The 20,875-nt window shown below is 36.2% G+C and overlaps 2 protein-coding genes and 1 long non-coding RNA gene across 9 annotated transcripts in view; 1 reads left to right on the plus strand and 2 right to left on the minus strand.

Moving 5' to 3' along the window:
- Nucleotides 1-13,652, plus strand: part of LOC105234133 (uncharacterized) — a 78,310-nt gene extending 64,658 nt beyond the window's left edge. For 3 of the 7 annotated variants that reach the window (XM_049450323.1, XM_049450326.1, XM_049450320.1), the window contains one exon: nucleotides 13,375-13,652. In XM_049450323.1, coding sequence (XP_049306280.1) covers nucleotides 13,375-13,384 — 10 coding nt within the window. In that variant the 3' untranslated portion in view covers nucleotides 13,385-13,652. Of the gene's footprint in view, nucleotides 1-1,456; nucleotides 1,654-13,374 lie in introns of those variants that run through there. The other 4 variants (XM_049450328.1, XM_049450319.1, XM_049450327.1 and 1 more) reach the window with 4 other exon arrangements.
- Nucleotides 1-15,465, minus strand: part of LOC125776799 (uncharacterized) — a 37,093-nt gene extending 21,628 nt beyond the window's left edge. Inside the window, exon 1 of the long non-coding RNA XR_007421971.1 lies at nucleotides 13,682-15,465. This is a non-coding gene — a long non-coding RNA (uncharacterized LOC125776799). The remainder of the gene's footprint in view (nucleotides 1-13,681) is intronic.
- Nucleotides 15,466-15,553: 88 nt separating this feature from the next.
- Nucleotides 15,554-19,632, minus strand: LOC115066063 (uncharacterized). The gene is made up of 3 exons (XM_029549695.2): nucleotides 19,476-19,632; nucleotides 19,384-19,410; nucleotides 15,554-18,480 (listed from the first exon to the last, which is right to left on the minus strand). Exons 1-3 carry the CDS (start codon nucleotides 19,621-19,623, stop codon nucleotides 17,894-17,896), a joined length of 762 nt encoding a protein of 253 aa, XP_029405555.2. The 5' UTR covers nucleotides 19,624-19,632; the 3' UTR covers nucleotides 15,554-17,893.
- Between the last annotated feature and the right edge of the window lie 1,243 nt (nucleotides 19,633-20,875).

Here is a 20,875-nt window from a genome sequence, read left to right on the forward strand (position 1 = left end):
GAATGGCCTCTACGTTTCCTTTCATGGGCACATACCTTTTCTGAAAAGAAAGAAGTCGCACAGGTGAATACGGGGAGTGGTTAATGGTTAAAATGTAATATTTGGTCAAATAATGGTCCTTCGAATGTTGGATTCTGAGCAATCTTTGGTCGTCAGTCAATTTTTGCGGAGCAAACCCTGCATACACCTTTCGTAAACCCAAATGTTCGGTCAAAATGCGATAAATCGATGTTTTGGAGATGTTCAATTTCATTTCCATGAATGCTTTTGGCCGATTTTTGATGAATTCACGCACAGTTTTGATGAAATTTCCGGTGATCTCGGATTTTGATTGGCAAACATGTTGATCGTCATTTATGTCTTCACGACCACTTTGAACGTTGAAAGCACTCGTGCACTCTGTTACGGGATAGGCAATCATCGCCATAAACTTGTTTCATCAATTGAAACGTTCCGGTAAAAGTTTTACCAATTTTAAAACAAAATTTAATGTTGGCTCTTTGTTCGAAGCTCATTTTCGCACCGATAACACAAACATATTGACACTTAAAACCCAACAACTTCTAAAAGATTCCTGTTACTTTGGAACGCACTTTGCATGTGATTTTATGACCGAATATTGCTCAGTATGTGAGATAAATGATTGAAAATGAAGGATAATCCTTCGCTGGCAATGGTATATCTGTATGTCAAAAATGGGTTGAATAGGGTCAATACTTCCCTTAGCCCCCATATACCTAACATAAAGATTTTCCAACTTCCGAGTGACTTTGTACCACATATATCGGCCAACATCTGAGTTATGTTAATACAAATGAGAAAGCGTGTTCTACTCACAATTTTGTATCTTTGTGCCTAAAATTTATAAATTTGAGCGAAAACTTGACGTAGACCCTATATAACTAATATCAGATTTTCGAACTTCCATATACTTCATGGAAGGATTTTCATTTTTCTATCAAATCTTATGTGTCTTTCAGTGCATGAGTTATATGAAGTATTAAATATACACAATTGCTTGGATGTTTTACATCTGAAGGTTTGTCTCTGGCTTTGCAAGAGTATAAAATATTCAGTTTAGTTCCAAACTTAGCCCTCTGTTACATGTTTTGTCTATTTATGTATATATTTGTTACTAAGCAAATCACTCAAATTTAGGAAAACTGCAATTTTAATTTAAAACTGTTCGCGCATTAGTTATGATAACATAAATGTAGAAAACTCTTTATTAATGTGTTAGTTGATATAATATTGAATTAATTTAACAGAAAAATGCACAATACATAAAAATTTTCATTTTTTATAATAATTTGTGAATTTTCGGACTTTTTGTGCGAATATCTTAACCGAGAGAAGATTCTCATCAGCCCATACCCATTTTATCGTCGAATTCGGAGAATGCTGTATTAAAGCCCAATTCTCATATTAATTAATGAAACTCATTTTTTATTTTTAGGTGGCTTTAGGAGCAGTAAATGATAAAGGCAGTTTTGGAGGCTTTCGAAAGCAATTCAGTGGACGATTCAAACGGTTCGTTTCGAAACAACCGAAAGCACATAATTCATCCATTCCCCCCGAACTCAAACCACAATTAAAAGCTATATACGTATATTAGGAAACTCGGAGCGAACTGAAGATGTCATACTCTAAAACTTAACTGTCATATATAAATTTGTTTGGATAATACTTAAAGAATAAAACAAGTGTTATTTTTCTCTTAATTACATTCTTCAGTTGTGCAACTAAAATATGAATATGTAATAAAGACCTATAATTCTTCTTTTCAAGCAAAAAAAAAAAAATACGAAAATTCAAACTAAAATAGCTTATTAATGATTAACTAAAGACAACAACTGATTTGTTTTGTGGCTAATTGTAATTCTGTGCTATATGTTTTAATTTTTTAGTTTATATCTTCAAATATTTCTTTTCTCAATTGTTGTATGCAGTCCTTCTTATTACTACTTCTTAGATCGTTGCTACTAGCCCAACATTTCTTGTTTTGTTGCCTCACTCTTCATATGAACGTATGTGAAGTTTCATTTCAATCTGTCATATCCAGCGATTGAAAAACTACGCTACTCCCGTAGCATTTCATTTTGCTATCGCTATCGCTACCGACCTCTCTTTGTCGGGAGCCACAGCAGAGCCATAGCATAACATGTATCATTAAAGTATGTGCTCTGCTCTTCTCCGAGTTTTGTTAGGTAAAAAACTACAGTTGAAGCGAGAGCAAAAAGTGAATTGCTGTGCTCTGCGGCGTAGCGGTAGCAAAAAATTGGGAGCGGTAGTAGAGCAGAGCTAATAAAAGTTTTTATTTGCTACCGCTCCGCATGTGTTTGTTGTTTTTTCTTTTTTGCTATTTTCTGTCTTAATATTTGAATTAATTGAAAAATTCAACCAAAAAAATGTTATGCAAATTATTTTGGCACTTGTTGCGTTATGTGACTATAAATCTAAAATCAAATATTTTAAGAAATAAATTAATAAAGTGAATTAGATAATAATTGAATAAATTATGTGTAAAATGTTTTTTATATTATGTAAAATATTTACCATTTTCATATTATTATAAATGTATTACAATATCCAATTACTATGAATTTTCGAGATTAATTTTAACTACATATACTTTCCCCTTTTTTATTTACAAGTAAAGTATGTAGGCTGTAATCCCTGTATCAGCCGGTCGATGGACGCGGCAATAACAATGCAGGTTATATATTTGCAGTACTCTTTTATTGGCCACAGACGTGTACTCTGGCTAAAGTTCAACTTAAATCTAAACTAGCCCAAAACCTAACTTAACAATTAAGCCTAAGAACGCATATCCATATCCAGTAATCGACGCTGCCGGCTTTGACGTCTGCGTCGTGCTGACTCTGCTCCATACAATTGTTTACCCAATTGCTGATAGTGCAAGCAACGATCGCTGGTCAACTGTTTACGCAATCGGCTATTGACACTGTGGTTCGCTGTCCGTCCGCCTCGCCGCCTTGGTGGTTGTTATTGTTTATGTAATCTGAGTCGTTGCTTTAGTGGCGGTCGTCGCCCACACAATCTGCTGATGAGGCAAGATGTTGTATTGGCCTCACCACACTCGTACCCAACTGGAAATTGGGCACTATGTGTTAACTACTCCCCCCTTCGAAACACGATCGTCCTCGTTCGTTGCCATATCTTTCACTACCAGGTTGATCTCGTGTAATGCTCGTGTTTTCTTCTTGTACTGCCAGAGGAAAGCGAGGCAACTGATCAACGCAGCTACTCCCAGACCCAGGATGAAAGCAAGTGTTCGGCTCGTGACGGTCGTTAGTTCTTCTTTAATTTCGTCAATGGTTTGTAGATTTTGATTGTTGAGGCGGTGAAGGTAAGGCAAACTCAAAATGGTCTCATGGCCAGTGATGTTCAGCAGGGGTGAAGCAGCAATACCTGGAGCCTTTTCCAGCCTACTCATTCTGTTAACGTACTTAGTGCCGTTCAGAAACACATGGTTCTCGAAAGTGACGAGATACGTGCCACTTACACTTTTCTCAGGTGTTTCATCAATGGCGATTCTGGTTGGGCTGTCGTTAATGATTATGACTCCGTCGTCAACTATGGTGCTAGCGTTAAGGTGACTCGGTTGCGTGTTACAATGTGCTGTGCCACCGGTGTGAAGTTGCTGAGCGCATGTTGTATTTGTAGTTAAGCTGCAGAACGTTGAAGTTGTTGTTGCTTCACAGTTGTTGACCGCCAAAATTCCGCTCTTGCACTCGACCACTGTGTTTTCGTTGATTTGCAGCACGACGTCGTTGTGTACCACCGGAAAAATCAAAACTTTCCTACACAAAAACTTAATTCTAGGATATTTGATTATAAAATGAATTACATCATTGTGCTGAATAACTTTAACGGTTGACACTTCCATTAGTTCAGTGATTGCTATATCTGTGATTGGCCCAACCAATATGGATTTCAAACCCTCGTCATCAATGATTGCTGGATTTACTACCTTTATTTTCGCAAGGGTTATTGCGAGCATTATATTTTGAATTTCCGTGATCATAATCCTATTTCGAGTGAGTAAAATTTCAAAAAGGTGCGCCGTATCGATTCTTTCTTTCTTCGCTTCTTTGAGGAGTTCATTTACCGTACTAGTTAGTGCGTTAATCTGTTCCTGTGTCTTTGTGTTAATCACTACCTGTCTATTGTTGGATTCTATTAGTTGGGCTTCTGTCATTCTAATTTGGTGGAAATCGTCAGCGTCTGGGGTACCTGTGATAAATTTAAGGGCTGAACCCAGAAAGTCTAGGCTTCTTGCCATTCTATGATGTACGCTTATAGTCGCTAGTAATGTTCTAACATGTTTATTGTCAGTCTCTAGCAACTTTCGCATGTGCGACTGCGGGAACAAGTCCGTCATGTTGGCAGTTTCGTCTGTCATGCGCATAAACTCGGTCAAATTAGTTGAGTGCCTCAGGTAATTGTATTCGTTCCATACTAGTGCGTCGCCGTCCACTACCGGTATGTAATGTGAGTGTGAGTAATCCGTTAACTTGGCTGCCGCCAAGTGAGAAGTATTGTGATTGAAAACCTAAAGAAGCAATATAAGGTGATTAGAAATTAATGTCGTCATTTTATAAGGCTAAGTACTTTATCTAATGTTGTCCTTATGGACTATCCTTCCATTAGGACTGTTGTCCCCAGATCTGCATCTACTCTCCTCTCCTCACACAGGGGGGTTAACTTGTTCCCTAACCTTCTATTAGTTTTTACCATTACCTTTTCCCCTACTTCAAATACCCTGTTCTGCCTTGACGGGTTATTTCTATCGAGCTGAGCCTGTTGTGCTTGTTCGATTTTACCTTTCACTTCCTTTCGGAATTCTTCGGTTGAGGCGTATATTACCTCAATAGGCTCCTTATTTGTGACCGAGTGTATTGTTCGGTTGTATTCAATGGTAGCTTGAGTGATCAGGTCCATTGTATCGCTTATTCTTCTTTCAAGTTTAAGGCACCTAGCAATTTCTACCAAGGTACTGTGAAACTTCTCTACTTGTCCGTTGGAAGTACTGTGGAGAGGGGGAGCGTTTACTATATCAATCCCATATTGGTTCTTCAACAGAGTCACAATGGTGTCCGAGTTGAAGGACGCCTCATTATCACAATAGATAGTTTTTGTTCCTGGGAAGAATTTAATCAATTGGAGGATGGGTATTTTTACATCCGTTATTGTCCGCGACGGTATCGGTTGAACTACTGCAAATTTAGAGAATTTATCAACACAAGTTAAAAAATGCTTCTTGTCTGTGGAGAAAATATCTATGTGCAGCATTTCACCTGCGTACGATGGAATCGGCGTAACGCCGAGTTCCTGCCTTCTAGGGTGTCGATCGTATTTGGCTTTCGTGCATATTTTGCAGTTTGTGACAATTTCGTTTGCTAATTTGGACATTTTCGGAAAATAATAGTCACAGAGGATCTGTTTCACATTTTCCTGCGCAGCTCTATGAGCACGATTGTGTTCAGTAGTGACTATTTCCCTTTGTTCATCCTTGTTCGTAATATCCGACACCATATTTTTGCAGTACCAGAATTTGGTAGATGGGAAGCATCTTACCAATTCGTGTTGTATGCTGGCTAGCGCCGGTAGCTCGCAGTGAATCGCGTTCACCACGAGGGGGTTAACAACCTCCTTTACTTCGTCAATGAGGCTGTTTTTATCTATGAAGTGAATAACGTGGCGGGTTTTTCCGCCAAAGAGTATAAAATTCCGTTTCAGAGGGAAACGCGACTTCTCCAAAACTATTTGATTCCTGAAGCAGTTTATGGGTTTTTCTGTTGATTCGACCGTGTAGGTCAGTGACAATTCACTGTGAACTGTCGCTGCGTCAGATTTGAGTTCGCTCTCCAACGCATTTATGTTCTGCCGTGAAAGAGCATCTGCGACAGAGTTTTCCTTACCAGGTTTATAATAAATTTTAGCATTATGCTCGTCTATGAATGCCTTCCACCGTTTTATCTTTGCATTCGGGTTCTTATCAGAAACCGCAAACGTTAGAGGCTGGTGGTCTGTATAGATGTTGATGTCCCTAGTTCCATAGAGATAATTTTGAAGTTTCCCTAAAGCCCATACTATGGCCAGTAATTCTCTTTCATTTGTTGCATAATGCATTTCCCTATCTTTCAGCGTTCTTGAAATCATTGTAATCGGTTTACCATTCTGCGAGAGGACTGCGCCAATGCCGTGAGCGGAGGCGTCTGTCGTTAAGTCAAATGGTTTTTTAAAATCTGGGTACATTAAGATGACATCTTCAGATGCTAGGATGTTTCTTAATCTTTCGAAGGCATTGCGTTGCGCTTCACTAAAACCAATGGGTACCCTTCTAGACTTGTGTTTACTTACTAAGCCATTTTCACCTTTTAGGATCTCAGTTAGAGGTCTTGCTATGGAGGCGAAATCTTTTATGAAACACCTGTAATAACTTGCTAGCCCTAGAAAGGATCTAAGGCTGAACAAATCCTTAGGTTCAGGATATTCCTGAACGGCTTTGACCTTTGCGGGGTCAGTTTTTGCCCCACCTCTTGTTACTATGAAACCGAGATATTCCACACTTGTTTTAAAAAAATGTGTTTTTTCTCGTGAAACTTTCATGTTGGCCTCACACAGTTTTTCCAAGACCCAATTTATATGTTTGACATGTTCCGATTCATTTTCAGAAAAAATTATGACGTCATCGACGTAAACATAGCATGATTTGCCAATTTGTTCACGTAAGACGTCGTCGATCGCCCTCTGGAAGATGCTTCCAGCATTCTTCAAACCGAATGGCAATCGACAAAACTCATATTTTCCACCGTTAACGGAAAAAGACGTTTTCTCGCGATCCTGCTCGGCGAAGACAATCTGATGGTAGCCTGACTTTAAATCTAAAGTCGTAAAGTACTTGGCTTTCCCTAAATTTGCCAGAATCAAAAAATGTTCGGCATTGGGTACTTATCGGCAATAGTGCGCTCGTTGAGCTTCCTAAAATCAATAACCAGACGTTTGTTTTTGTTGCCTAACTCGTCGTAACCCTTTTTATCTACGACCCAGGTTGGGTTGTTGTAAGGGGACCTTGACGGTCTAATGATTTTATTGCGTAGCAGTTCTCTTATTTCCTTTTCGACGAAATCTGCCACTCCCATTGGGTGAGGGTACAACTTCGAATAAATAGGCTCGTTATCTTTGGTTCGGATCGTGGCCACAACCGAAGTGTTAAATGGCAACAGCTCGTTAGAGTCTGCGAATGCCTTAATCCTTTTCAGGATCATTTTTTTAAATTCTGCCTTCACTGAACTTGGTACCTGTATGTCGTTGACATTTGTAAAGTTAACGTTGCTGCACTTATGATATTGCAGATCTTCTGACATGGTACCATAATTTATTTTGCCTCCGTCTAGGTCAATAGTCGCGCCCACCTGCGTTAGCAGGTCAAGGCCTATGATTCCGTCGAACAGTGTTAGACTATCCAACACAAAGAATGGGGATGTTACCCCGAAAATATTTATCAGGCATTTCTGTTTGATTTTATTGGACCCATGGATAGAGTTCACATTAAACGGGGAGTCTACCGACTTTACGCCTTTAAGCTCCTTTACGGGCCTGACATAATTTTTTGCCGCTCCCGTGTCAATTAAAAACCTTAGTGTTTTCCCAGCCAACGTCCGCTCAAGGAACGGTAGCCGGGAGTGGCCTCTAAAAAATTACTAGAGTCACTTTCGTAGTCAACCCCATTTTCATTGTCTACCTCTGCTACTGCAGCTGCGGCAGAAGCCTCATACGCTTGGTAATCCTGATCAACATCTGAATGATTCAAATTGTTGATCCTTTGACGCCTAAAATCTGTCATACGCTCTGAATTATTCTGTCTCTTATTTCTCTGAACGGGAGCATTGTGAATACCGGCAGCTTGTGCCTGTTGGTATTCCGTTGGGTGCCTAAATTTAAACGAACTAGGATCGACGTCCATAGGTTCGGGGCCTCTACCATGAAAATCCCTATAATTTTCGCGTTGCCTAAATGATGAAGCCTTTCCTGGATTATTTCTGCCCTGACTCTTGAAGTAATGTGGATTTTTTGCGTGATTGGCATCGCCGCCACTATTCTGTGAATAATTATTTTGCCGCCGAGTTTGGGATTTTTGACCCCCTGACTTTTGGGCTCTCTCTTCGGCATTTTTAGCGTACGTTGCCGCGAACATGTACCTATCGTGACTCGACTCGGCCTCGCGGGCTAGTGCCAAGGCACTTGGTAGATCCTTTGGTCTAGCTGGGAATACAGCCTGGTGTAGGGGTCTTTTTAAACCCGATACGAACGTGTTTAGGGCATCACATCTAAATTTTTCATTTAGGACAGCTGCAGCAGCTGCATCATATGTCATAAGCGTTTTATTTATTATGAGGGTCAGTTTCCTTTCTATCTCATTATAGTACTGTGACAAGCTCAAATCGCCCTGACGCAAGGTATCTAATTCTTGTTGGAGAATGCGCACTGTCAGCGTAGGTGAAATCTAACCGTGCCACAATGGCCTTAAAATTTAAAACTGTGTTAAATGAGGCCAGTATATTATTCGCTGAACCCCTAATCTTATTCCGAATAATACCTACTGCCTCGTAATACTTTACGCTGCCTTCATAGGGTTCGAATAATTCGTAGGCGGCCATCGCTGCCTGCCTCCACGAAATATATTCCTCTTGTTTACCATCAAACTCTGGCAATGACTTGACGAGGTCTAACGTCTGACTACACGATTTTCCCTGCACTATCGCAATTTTCTGGTAGCTTTCTACTTCAGGGGCCGTGATCCTCAATGCACTCATCTCGTTCCTAACTTCACTAATTTTTTCATCAATAACCTGTTTCCATTGAGCGGCCTGTGCCGCCAATGCGGCTTCTAACACCGCTTGTACCTGTCTTGCGTCCATATCCGTTTCTGTTTCCACTACGTCTGCCACACGTAGCCTTCTAGTATGGTTTATTAATTCCTGCACTGAGTTATCGTAAAGCTCTTTATCGTGAGGGGGGTGGCTCATTAGACCCTGAACAAACTAACACACATAAGTATTTTTTCACTCAAACGCGGCACAATCGTTAACGGCCACCAAAACAATAAAAAATAAAAAAGGATCACTTCACTCTTTATATAATGCTGCTTTTAACAAACAATCACGATTGGCTGTGCCATTCACTTACATGATTTTCTAATGAATATGATAATTCCGTAATTTTGCTCTTTGCCCCACGTTGGGCGCCAGTAAAGTATGTAGGCTGTAATCCCTGTATCAGCCGGTCGATGGACGCGGCAATAACAATGCAGGTTATATATTTGCAGTACTCTTTTATTGGCCACAGACGTGTACTCTGGCTAAAGTTCAACTTAAATCTAAACTAGCCCAAAACCTAACTTAACAATTAAGCCTAAGAACGCATATCCATATCCAGTAATCGACGCTGCCGGCTTTGACGTCTGCGTCGTGCTGACTCTGCTCCATACAATTGTTTACCCAATTGCTGATAGTGCAAGCAACGATCGCTGGTCAACTGTTTACGCAATCGGCTATTGACACTGTGGTTCGCTGTCCGTCCGCCTCGCCGCCTTGGTGGTTGTTATTGTTTATGTAATCTGAGTCGTTGCTTTAGTGGCGGTCGTCGCCCACACAATCTGCTGATGAGGCAAGATGTTGTATTGGCCTCACCACACTCGTACCCAACTGGAAATTGGGCACTATGTGTTAACTTACATACTTACCCCTAGTTGAAGATGTTAGGTTAAGTTTTAGGCTAATTCTGGTAATAAAGAATTCTATTGTACTAAAACCATTGTCGCGAACGTACGTTTTCTTAACCTGCATCTTTTAAATTCGCTTATACACAGGCACGTTATCAGTAATTCGCGCAACCCAATTAATTTTTTCGTTCAGAAACAAAATCAGTTTAACCCATATACTAAATTTTTTACTTTTTTCTTTCTATTTTTTAATTACTAAAATTTTCAAATGATTCTTACATGAATTTTGAACCAATGCTTATGATTTGAAATATAATTTTTGTATTTATTAGTTGTATTGAACTTTAACATAAAGAGATAAAAAGTATCCTATGTCCTTACCCTGCTTCTAAGCTACCTCCCCACTAATTTTCAGCCAAATCGGTTCCGCCGTTCCTGAGTTATAAGTGCTGTAACTAATTTGACTTTATTTTATTTATGTACATAAAGGACAGAAAATAGCAAAAAAGAAAAAAACAACAAACACAACGAGGGCTAGAAATTTTGCTGCTACAGAGTAGTAAATGAAAATCCTGGTCATATGATTCTTTGTTTACAAGCCATATAGTGTCGCCGTGCCACAGAGATTATACTGAATAAGTGTACTTTGATTCATAAAATTTGGTTTTTCTTATCAAACGACAAAACTTATTGAACAACCTGATATATGTGCTTATGCTGCATTAGTGTTTCTGCGTTTTGTTTGTTCTTTCCTTCTCTGTTCTGTTTGTTTGCTTGTATAATTCTTTTAGTGATTGGTGTTTGTTTTATTGTTTAGGTGTTTTTACTTTTCGCGCCCGATTTATATTTTTTGTGTTCGTAAAATTTGTATATTTTGTTTCTTGTAAGTTTTTGTTTTGTCACAGCAGTTTTGATTATTGCATATATGCATATATTTTTGCCTAAACACCCCCATTTTTTGTTTTGCTCCAATGCACTTTTTTGTGTTTTGGTGTTTTGTTGTATATGTTACTTTTTTGTATTTATTGGGTCTAATTATTGAATCCGTTTCGATCGATAATTATTACATTGAAATCATTAAAACCGTATCGAAAATTAAGTTTTCGATGCAGTGGAACTTACTTGCCGACTTGATAAAATACATTCCGTGGATAACAGATGGCGCTAATTTCGAAATCATTCAAAATCGAAAATTTGTCGAGATCTGTCCGTTGATCAGTGAACTGCGTAAATTGGCAAGAATGGAGAATTTGTAAGTATTTATGTAAAAAAATACTTGAGAACTCATTAAATTATGTTTTAAATGTGTAATTTATTTATTAAAAACACTCCAACGGAAATCAACCAACCAATTCAAATCATATGTGAGAATCATGACTACTGGCGGGCTACTTAGCACAAACGTATCCTATTTGCATCTTGTGGTCAGACACACCTACATACAAAAAACATATATGTATATATAGAATACTGAGTAAAAGTTAATTTTGAAAAAGCCTAACCACCATAAAATTCAGACTTGAGAATCCTTTGCGATTAAAATACTGATGTTTATCTCTTGACGGTGCCATTTTATTTACGTGAGTTCCATCAACTGCCATTGCCACACCAGGAATTTTTGATTTTCCAAAAAATGTGTATTTTTTCTTCCTCGCTGGCGATCAGATCAATGGAAATCCATCTTGAGCATAGCCTGTACTCAAAAATGTTGAGTACTTCAGTTAGTACAACACAAAATGTCGATTGGGCCATATTTATATTGAAGTCCTTTCCAATACAATGGTGATAACTGTCTGTGGCTAAGAAACGTAGACATGCAGCAAGTTTTATTTTTGGAGAAAGAGAACCTTTTCTTTTGTCGTTTCCAAATTAATTTTCGCGTTCCCCCAAAATGTATATAAATGCCCTTTTTTGATACGAGAATTTTTGATGAAACTACGTATGTACATACATACATATATATGTAAATAAAATGTTGTTTTTTTTAGCTTAAATAGTTCAATTCACTTATAGTGATCCATTTCCCACACGTCTTTTGAAATATTCCTCAAATTTCTGCGCTCACGACGAATGTTTACACTATTTTCATCATCACTGTCACTTAAATATAATGCAATTGTATCCATTTTAAATATAAAGTATTAGCTCGTTGGCCGGTATGGCCGCCAGTATGCCAGTGCAAGCCTTTTGAATGACCTCTACGTTTCCTTTCATGGGCACATACTTTTTCTGAAAAGAAAGAAGGCGCACAGGTGAATACGGGGAGTGGTTAAGGGTTAAAATGTGATTTTTGGTCAAATAATGGTCCTTCGAATGTTGGATTCTGAGCAATCTTTGGTCGTCAGTCAATTTTTGCGGAGCAAACCCTGCATACACCTTTCGTAAACCCAAATGTTCGGTCAAAATGCGATAAATCGATGTTTTGGAGATGTTCAATTTCATTTCCATGAATGCTTTTGGCCGATTTTTGATGAATTCACGCACAGTTTTGATGAAATTTCCGGTGATCTCGGATTTTGATTGGCCAACATGTTGATCGTCATTTATGTCTTCACGACCACTTAGAACGTTGAAAGCACTCGTGCACTCTATTACGGGATAGGCAATCATCGCCATAAACTTGTTTCATCAATTGAAACGTTCCGGTAAAAGTTTTACCAATTTTAAAACAAAATTTAATGTTGGCTCTTTGTTCGAAGCTCATTTTCGCACCGATAACACAAACATATTGACACTTAAAACCCAACAACTTCTAAAAGATTCCTGTTACTTTGGAACGCACTTTGCATGTCATTTTATGACCGAATATTGCTCAGTATGTGAGATAAATGATTGAAAATGAAGGATAATCCTTCGCTAGCAATGGTATATCTGTATGTCAAAAATGGGTTGAATAGGGTCAATACTTCCCTTAGCCCCCATATACCTAACATAAAGATTTTCGAACTTCCGAGTGACTTTGTATCGCATATATCGGCCAACATCTGAGTTATGTTAATACAAATGAGAGAGCGTGTTTTACTCACAATTTTGTATCTTTGTGCCTAAAATTTATAAATTTGAGCGAAAACTTGACGTAGACCCTATATAACTAATATCAGGATTTTCGAACTTCCATATACTTCATGGAAGGATTTTCATTTTTCTATCATGAGTTATATGAAGTATTAAATATATACAATTGCTTGGACGTTTTACATCTGAAGGTTTGTCCCTGGCTTTGCAAGAGTATAAAATATTCAGTTTAGTTCCAAACTTAGCCCTCTGTTACATGTTTTGTCTATTTATGTATATATTTGTTATTAAGCAAATCACTCAAATTTAGGAAAACTGCAATTTTAATTTAAAACTATTCGCGCATTAGTTATGATAACATAAATGTATAAAACTCTTTATTAATGTGTTAGTTGATATAATATTGAATTAATTTAACAGAAAAATGCACAATACATAAAAATTTTCATTTTTTATAATAATTTGTGAATTTTCGGACTTTTTGTGCGAATATCTTAACCGAGAGAAGATTCTCATCAGCCCATACCCATTTTATCGTCGAATTCGGAGAATGCTGTATTAAAGCCCAATTCTCATATTAATTAATAAAGCTTATTTTTTATTTTTAGGTGGCTTTAGGAGCAGTAAATGATAAAGGCAGTTTTGGAGGCTTTCGAAAGCAATTCAGTGGACGATTCAAACGGTTCGTTTCGAAACAACCGAAAGCACATAATTCATCCATTCCCCCCGAACTCAAACCACAATTAAAAGCTATATACGTATATTAGGAAACTCGGAGCGAACTGAAGATGTCATACTCTAAAACTTAACTGTCATATATAAATTTGTTTGGATAATACTTAAGGAATAAAACAAGTGTTATTTTTCTCTTAATTACATTCTTCAGTTGTGCAACTAAAATATGAATATAAAGACCTATAATTCTTCTTTTCAAGCAAAAAAAAAAATACGAAAATTCAAACTAAAATAGCTTATTAATGGTTAACTAAAGACAACAACTGATTTGTTTTGTGGCTAATTGTAATTCTGTGCTATATGTTTTATTTATATCTTCAAATATTTCTTTTCTCAATTGTTGTATGCAGTCCTTCTTATTACTACTTCTTAGATCGTTGCTACTAGCCCAACATTTCTTGTTTTGTTGCCTCACTCTTCATATGAACGTATGTGAAGTTTCATTTCAATCTGTCATATCCAGCGTTTGAAAAACTACGCTACTCCCGTAGCATTTCATTTTGCTATCGCTATCGCTACCGACCTCTCTTTGTTGGGAGCCACAGCAGAGCCGTAGCATAATATGTATCATTAAAGTATGTGCTCTGCTCTTCTCCGAGTTTTGTTAGGTAAAAAACTACAGTTGAAGCGAGAGAAAAAAAGTGAATTGCTGTGCTCTGCGGCGTAGCGGTAGCAAAAAATTGGGAGCGGTAGTAGAGCAGAGCTAATAAAAGTTTTTATTTGCTACCGCTCCGCATGTGTTTGTTGTTTTTTCTTTTTTGCTATTTTCTGTCTTAATATTTGAATGCAAATTATTTTGGCACTTGTTGCGTCAAGTGACTTTATAAATCTAAAATCAAATATTTTAAGAAATAAATTAATAAAGTGAATTAGATAATAATTGAATAAATTATGTGTAAAATGTTTTTTATATTATGTAAAATATTTACTATTTTCATATTATTACAAATATATTACAATACCCAATTACTATGAATTTTCGAGATTAATTTTAACTACATATACTTTTCCCTTTTTTATATACATACTTACCCCTAGTTGAAGATGTTAGGTTAAGTTTTAGGCTAAACCATGAAATTCTGGTAATAAAGAATTCTATTGTACTAAAACCATTATCGCGAACGTACGTTTTCTTAAACGGCATCTTTTAAATTCGCTTATACACAGGCACGTTCTCAGTAATTCGCGCAACCCAATTAATTTTTTCGTTCAGAAACAAAATCAGTTTAACCCATATACTAAATTTTTTACTTTTTTCTTTCTTTTTTTTAATTACTAAAATTTTCAAATGATTCTTACATGAATTTTGAACCAACGCTTATGATTTGAAATATAATTTTTGTATTTATTAGTTGTATTGAACTTTAACATAAAGAGATAAAAAGTATCCTATGTCCTTACCCTGCTTCTAAGCTACCTCCCCACCAATTTTCAGCCAAATCGGTTCCGCTGTTCCTGAGTTATAAGTGGTGTAACTAATATGACTTTTTTTATTTATGTACATAAAGGACAGAAAATAGCAAAAAAGAAAAAAACAACAAACACATGCGAGAGCTGTAGACTTTTTTCACCGAAGTGATGAACAACGAAAAATTAAACAACTGGGTTGAAGATATACTCGATAATCAGCATTCCGTTTTATTTTGTGCTTTCTTAAATACTAATATTTTGCTTGCTTGCAATAACTTAAAAATAAATGCTTGCGTAAAAATTCTTAGGAAATGTGTCTTGTTTAACTGTTGCATTTTCGTTAGTGGAATTAATGGTACATTTTATTAACTGTTGCATTTTCGTTAGCGAAAATGCACTTGGACAAACAATTCTTTGGAAAACTCAATTAATACATATTCTTTATAACACCCCCACCTTTAGTTTGAGGCTCCGACGAAATTATATTATCTTTTCCGGATTGTTTATAGTAGTTTCATTTTTTAATTGTACATTTGGAATATATGTTTTTGTATTCTTAAAGAGGTATATAAAAATAATTAAGATACATATTGATATAATAATTGAGATATCTATACCAAAACTAAGTATTTTTTAGTTCTTATCTGTATATAGTATATTTTTCAGTGTTTCTTCGTATTCTATTTGCTTCAGATATAAAGATTCAATTTTTATGTCTGCTAGTGTTGTATTACTATTGTCTTTAATTTTTGTAATGATATTAGGTAGAATAAACTTGTCTTGTATTTTTATTTTGACATTTGTAAAAGTCTTGTTTAACGCGTTTATTTCACAATTTTCAAATTTGATTAAGTAATTTCCTGAAATGTTTAATTTAGCTTTGTTGCAGTTATGGGATATTGTGCTGTTAAAATGTTTAAGAATTAGTACTCCAGGAATTATTTCGCTTATCTCTTGTGTATTTAATGTTTGCATTTTGCAACTAGCTTCTTCAAAGTTTAGTATTTTGTTTAAACAATCATCGTTAATTTTTATAAAATCATCTAAAAAAAATTACTTTTATTTAATTGTAGCTTTGATTTTGGGGTTACTCTTGTCTTGGTATTTCTTCTTAGGTCTAACGTGAGCTTTATAATGTTTATGTCCAGTTTCTGTTATCTGTAAGTGGTCATCATCTATTTTTTAAGTATTAATTTTCCTGTATTTTCTGTGATTTTTACCCCCTCTTATCTCTCTAATGTAATTTGGTCCGCCTTCTAATTCTATATCCTTCCGGTTTTCATTTAACTTCTGAATGTACTTTTCTTTCTTTGAATTTATAAGATCATGAATTTCTTTGTATCTATCTTCATGTACTTTGCCATTTACAAAATCAATCGGTTTGATGCCGGTCGTGCTATGTATTGTATTATTATAAAAACCTATTATTCTTATCATTTTATCTTCTATACTTTCGTCTTTGTTTTCTTTATCGTGCCTTAACAAGCGTATGTGCTCATTGATTGTGTTGTGTAGTCTCTCAATGTCGGCGTTAGTGCACGGCCACGCACTGAGCGATGAGCGACGAAATTAAAACATATGGAATGCCATTGAAGTGGCCACGCAGTAAGCGATGAGCGACTGAGCGACTGAGCGATTTCTCTGCGACTGAGCGACGTCGCTTAACAATTAAAACATGTTCTAATTTTCAGTTGAATGCTGAGCGACGAACAGAAAGAATGGAAAAATCTAACATTGAAATGCTTATTTCTGAGGTGCAAAGCTACCCGGTTTTGTGGCAGGATAGCCACAAAGACTTCGAAATAAAAATATCACTGAAAACATATGAAAAAAACTGGGAGAAATATGTGGTTGTTCTGGTGAGTGTTTTTTTTATTCATAAAAAAAATTGATTGTTAACATATTAGCATGATAAAATGATTTGATGAGCTTCATTAAAAAAAACGTTGTTCCGGATCCTATGGATGGGAATCTTTTGGAACCAGAGCAATATCAATGTTGCAATCCTAATTATTCGACTTTGATTAACGATCTACTAAGTGAAGAAGACTCTGTTTTTAAAACAGTTGATATGCCTGAAACCAGCACTTCTGTTTCCACCAGTTGCTCTACAAATGTGCCACCAAAAACAAAGAAAAGAAAGGGAAAAACAAGCGAGTTTGAATCTGAATCAAATTGAAAAGGAGCGAATGAAAATTTTAAAAGCTGAGATAGAAAAGAAGGAAGAAGATGATGATGATCTTCAGTTTTTTAAAAGTTTCTTACCATTTATGCGGCAGTTTAACAATATTGAAAAATTACAAGTCAGAGGAGAAATACAAAATGTAATTTTAAACAAATACCGGACATCGTACATATTGAAAGAATCTATCTGGAAATTTACGTAGATTTTGATATAAATGATTAAATTCACCGAACCTCCATCTTGTTTGGTTTATAGGATCAACACCATACTTTCTTTTTTTATACGTAGCAAGATTCTATAAATATGATATCTATTTTCAAGCAGTAATATACGTTGTACAGCCCTTGACAACGGCATTTTAGCAACTAATCGCTCAACAACAGTCGCTCAGTAAAAAGCCACACGTCGCTCAAAATCGTCGTTCAGCAGCTCATCGCTCAGCCGCTCATCGCTCAGTCGTTTACTGCGTGGCCGCGGCCTAAGGCCGAAGGCTAGAATCTTGCTACGTATAAAAAAAAGAAAGTATGGTGTTCATCCTATAAACCAAACAAGATGGAGGTTCGGTGAATTTAATCATTTATATCAAATTCTACGTAAATTTCCAGATAGATTCTTTCAATATCTACGTATGTCTATACAATCTTTTCATATATTGCTTGAAAAAGTTCGTCCTAAATTAACAAAACAAAGGAAAGCAATTCGTGCAGAGCAGAGGCTCGTTTTGACCTTGAGGTAAGTTAAACATAAATTTCATTTTATTCATTTATATAAGTTAAACATAATATTACATATATACTTTACTGTTTGTTCTGATTATTGGCAAACGATGTCCGGTATTTGTTTAAAATTACATTTTGTATTTCTCCTCTGACTTCTAATTTTTCAATATTGTTAAACTGCCGCATAAATGGCAAGAAACTTTTAAAAAACTGAAGGTCATCATCATCTTCTTCCTTCTTTTCTACCTCAGCTTTTAAAATTTCCATTCGCTCCTTTTCAATTTGGAGAAATTCAGATTCAAACTCGCTTGTTCTTCCCTTTCTTTTCTTTGTTTTTGGTGGCACATTTGTAGAGCAACTGGTGGAGACAGAAGTGCTGGTTTCAGGCATATCAACAGTTTTTAAAACAGAGTCTTCTTCACTTAGTAGATCGTTAATCAAAGTCGAATAATTAGGATTGCAACATTGATATTGCTCTGGTTCCAAAAGATTCCCATCCATAGGATCCGGAACAACGCTTTTTTTAATGAAGCTCATCAAATCATAATATGGCCACTTAACTTTAACTGGAAGAGCTTCGGAGCCCGATTTTGCTGGTTGACTCTTTTGCAGATTTCTCCTGTATGTGTCTCTTAAATTCTTCCACTTTCCTTTTGCTGCTTCTCCTGAAATGTTATTAGTATATTGAATTAAATTATACTACATATTTGCAGGTTTTTAGCTACAGGACATTCGTTTCGCGATTTAGCTTTTGCTTTTCGCATGGGCAGAAGCACAGTCAGTTTAGTTATTTCAGAAACATGCGAAATCATATGGAAAGAACTTTTGGCGGAGTATATGCCTATACCAACAACAGACCGCCTTAAAACTATCATAAATGATTACTATAGGCGTTGGAAATTTCCGAACTGTTTTGGCAGTATTGATGGCAAACACTGTCAAATTAAGTGTCCGGCAAATTCTGGATCCCATTATTTTAATTATTTGCACTACTTTTCCGTAGTAGCAGATGCTGACAAAAAATTTGTAACTGTAGAAGTGGGAGGAAGAGGAAAGCAAAGTGATGGCGGTACTTTTTCTGGATCAACATTATTTCGATTGCTTGAAGCGGATAAATTGAATGTTCCTCTTCCCCAAGCATTGCCAAACTCAAATACTATTTTACCTAATTTTCTGATTGGTGATGAAGCTTATCCACTGAAAACATATTTGTTAAGACCTTTTCCACGTAGGAATTTAAATGCGAAAACAGAAAATTTTAATTATCGACTTTCAATAGCAAGAAAATGCATTGAATGCGCATTTGGAATATTAACCAGTAAATGGCGTTTTTTGCAAAAGCCATTGAAACAACACCAAGAACAGCTATTATTTTAATTAAATGTGCTTGTGTACTGCATAATTTTGTGAGGGAGTGCGATGGCGATAGTGATCTTGATTACTTACAAACAACAACAACTATAAACAATGCTAACGCTCAAACAAATACCGTTGATCGAGAACAACAGCAAAACTTCAACAGAAGCAGCCAAACAGCATTAAATATACGTAATGAATTAACAGAATACTTGTGGGAGTTTGGACATTAAATTCCACTTAAAATTTTAATTTTATCATGTTAATATGTTAACAATCAATTTTTTTTATGAATAAAAAAAACACTCACCAGAACAACCACACAATTCTCCCAGTTTTTTCCATATGGGGTCCGTAATATTTTTATTTTTAAAGTCTTTGTGGCTATCCTGCCACAAAACCGGGTAGCTTTGCACCTCAGAAATAAACATTTCAATATTTAATTTGTCCATTCTTACTGTTCGTCGCTCAGCAATCAACTGAAAATTAGAACATGTTTCAATTGTTAAGCGACGTCGCTCAGTCGCAGAGAAATCGCTCAGTCGCTCAGCCGCTCATCGCTCAGTGCGTGGCCACTTCAATGGCATTCCATACGTTTTAATTTCGTCGCTCATCGCTCAGCCGCTCATCGCTCAGTGCGTGGCCGCGCACTTAGACGTATGGTTACTATTGGAAGTATAGTGAATATCTATGTTCTCCTTTTTCAAAAATTCTTGCATCGGTATAGCTTTAAAGCCTAGTTCATTATCCACAACAATTTTATTTATTTTCCCATAAGTATTGATTATCAGCAAAAGTTTTGTTTTAAATTCTGTCCAACTCCTACCGTTTATTTGAAATGCTAACGCGAACTTCGAAAATTTATCAATTGCTGTCATAAAAAGTTTCTTACCTAAAGTATAAAATACGTCTATATGTAATGTTTCCAGAGGTTTGGATGGAGTTTCTGTAATTTTGTAAGGGATCTTCGGGGGTCCCCTATCGTATTTTTCTAAGTTACAAATTTCACAGTTATTTATGAACTGAGTTATCCTTTGTTTTAATTTAGGATTGTAAATTCGCGTAATTAATTCTTTATATACTGCATGAATTCCTCTATGGTTTTTGTCAAGATGTTCGTTTTTAATAACTTCAGTTAATCGATTTTCGTCTTCTATGTCTTCCGTCATGAGTGTAGATCTAAGTACTTTAAAATTTGGGTTATTTGAAAATAGTTCTTCGTAAACAGTTTTAAACATAGTATAAAATTCGTCTTCGATAAAAATAGCATTCAGTTGTGTTGGATTAAAATGATTCTTTAGTATTGCAATTGCTGCTTCCCTGTCCATTTCCTTCATAGAAATTATTCTCCTTTTATTTTTAAAAACAGATTTATTTTTTATTCTTAATGATCCAGAGGTAGTTTTCATTATAACTACTTGATTTTTAAACATATTAATTGGTGAAGTAGTACTTTTTATCGTTCGTATTAATGCTGGGTTCAATTTCAATCCTTGACAAAGCGTCGGCATTATTATTCTTTATTTCTCTCTTGTACCTAATATCATAATCGTATTCAGATAGTCTTAATCTCCAACCTAACAAGTTTTGAATTTGGTTCCTTTATAGAAAAGAGCCATGTCAGTGGCTTGTGATCTGTCTCTATTATAAACTTACGACCAAAAAGGTATGGCCTAAAATATTTTGTAGCCCACACGATTGCCA

This window comes from Bactrocera dorsalis, chromosome 2 (assembly GCF_023373825.1).
Source record: "Bactrocera dorsalis isolate Fly_Bdor chromosome 2, ASM2337382v1, whole genome shotgun sequence".
Classification (NCBI taxonomy): Eukaryota; Metazoa; Arthropoda; class Insecta; order Diptera; family Tephritidae; genus Bactrocera; species Bactrocera dorsalis.

What these genes read in the sequence shown, in the direction of transcription:
- LOC115066063 (XM_029549695.2), bottom strand. Translation starts at nt 19,623, where the DNA reads ATGGACAAATTAAATATTGAAATGTTTATTTCTGAGGTGCAAAGCTAC. An exon ending in GTGTGGTTGTTCTGGTGAGT is followed by an intron (nt 19,411 to 19,475) that starts GTTTTTTTTATT and finishes TAAAATTTTAAG; the next exon opens with TGGAATTTAATGTCCAAACT. An exon ending in TAATGTCCAAACTCCCACAA is followed by an intron (nt 18,481 to 19,383) that starts GTATTCTGTTAA and finishes ATAACATTTCAG; the next exon opens with GAGAAGCAGCAAAAGGAAAG.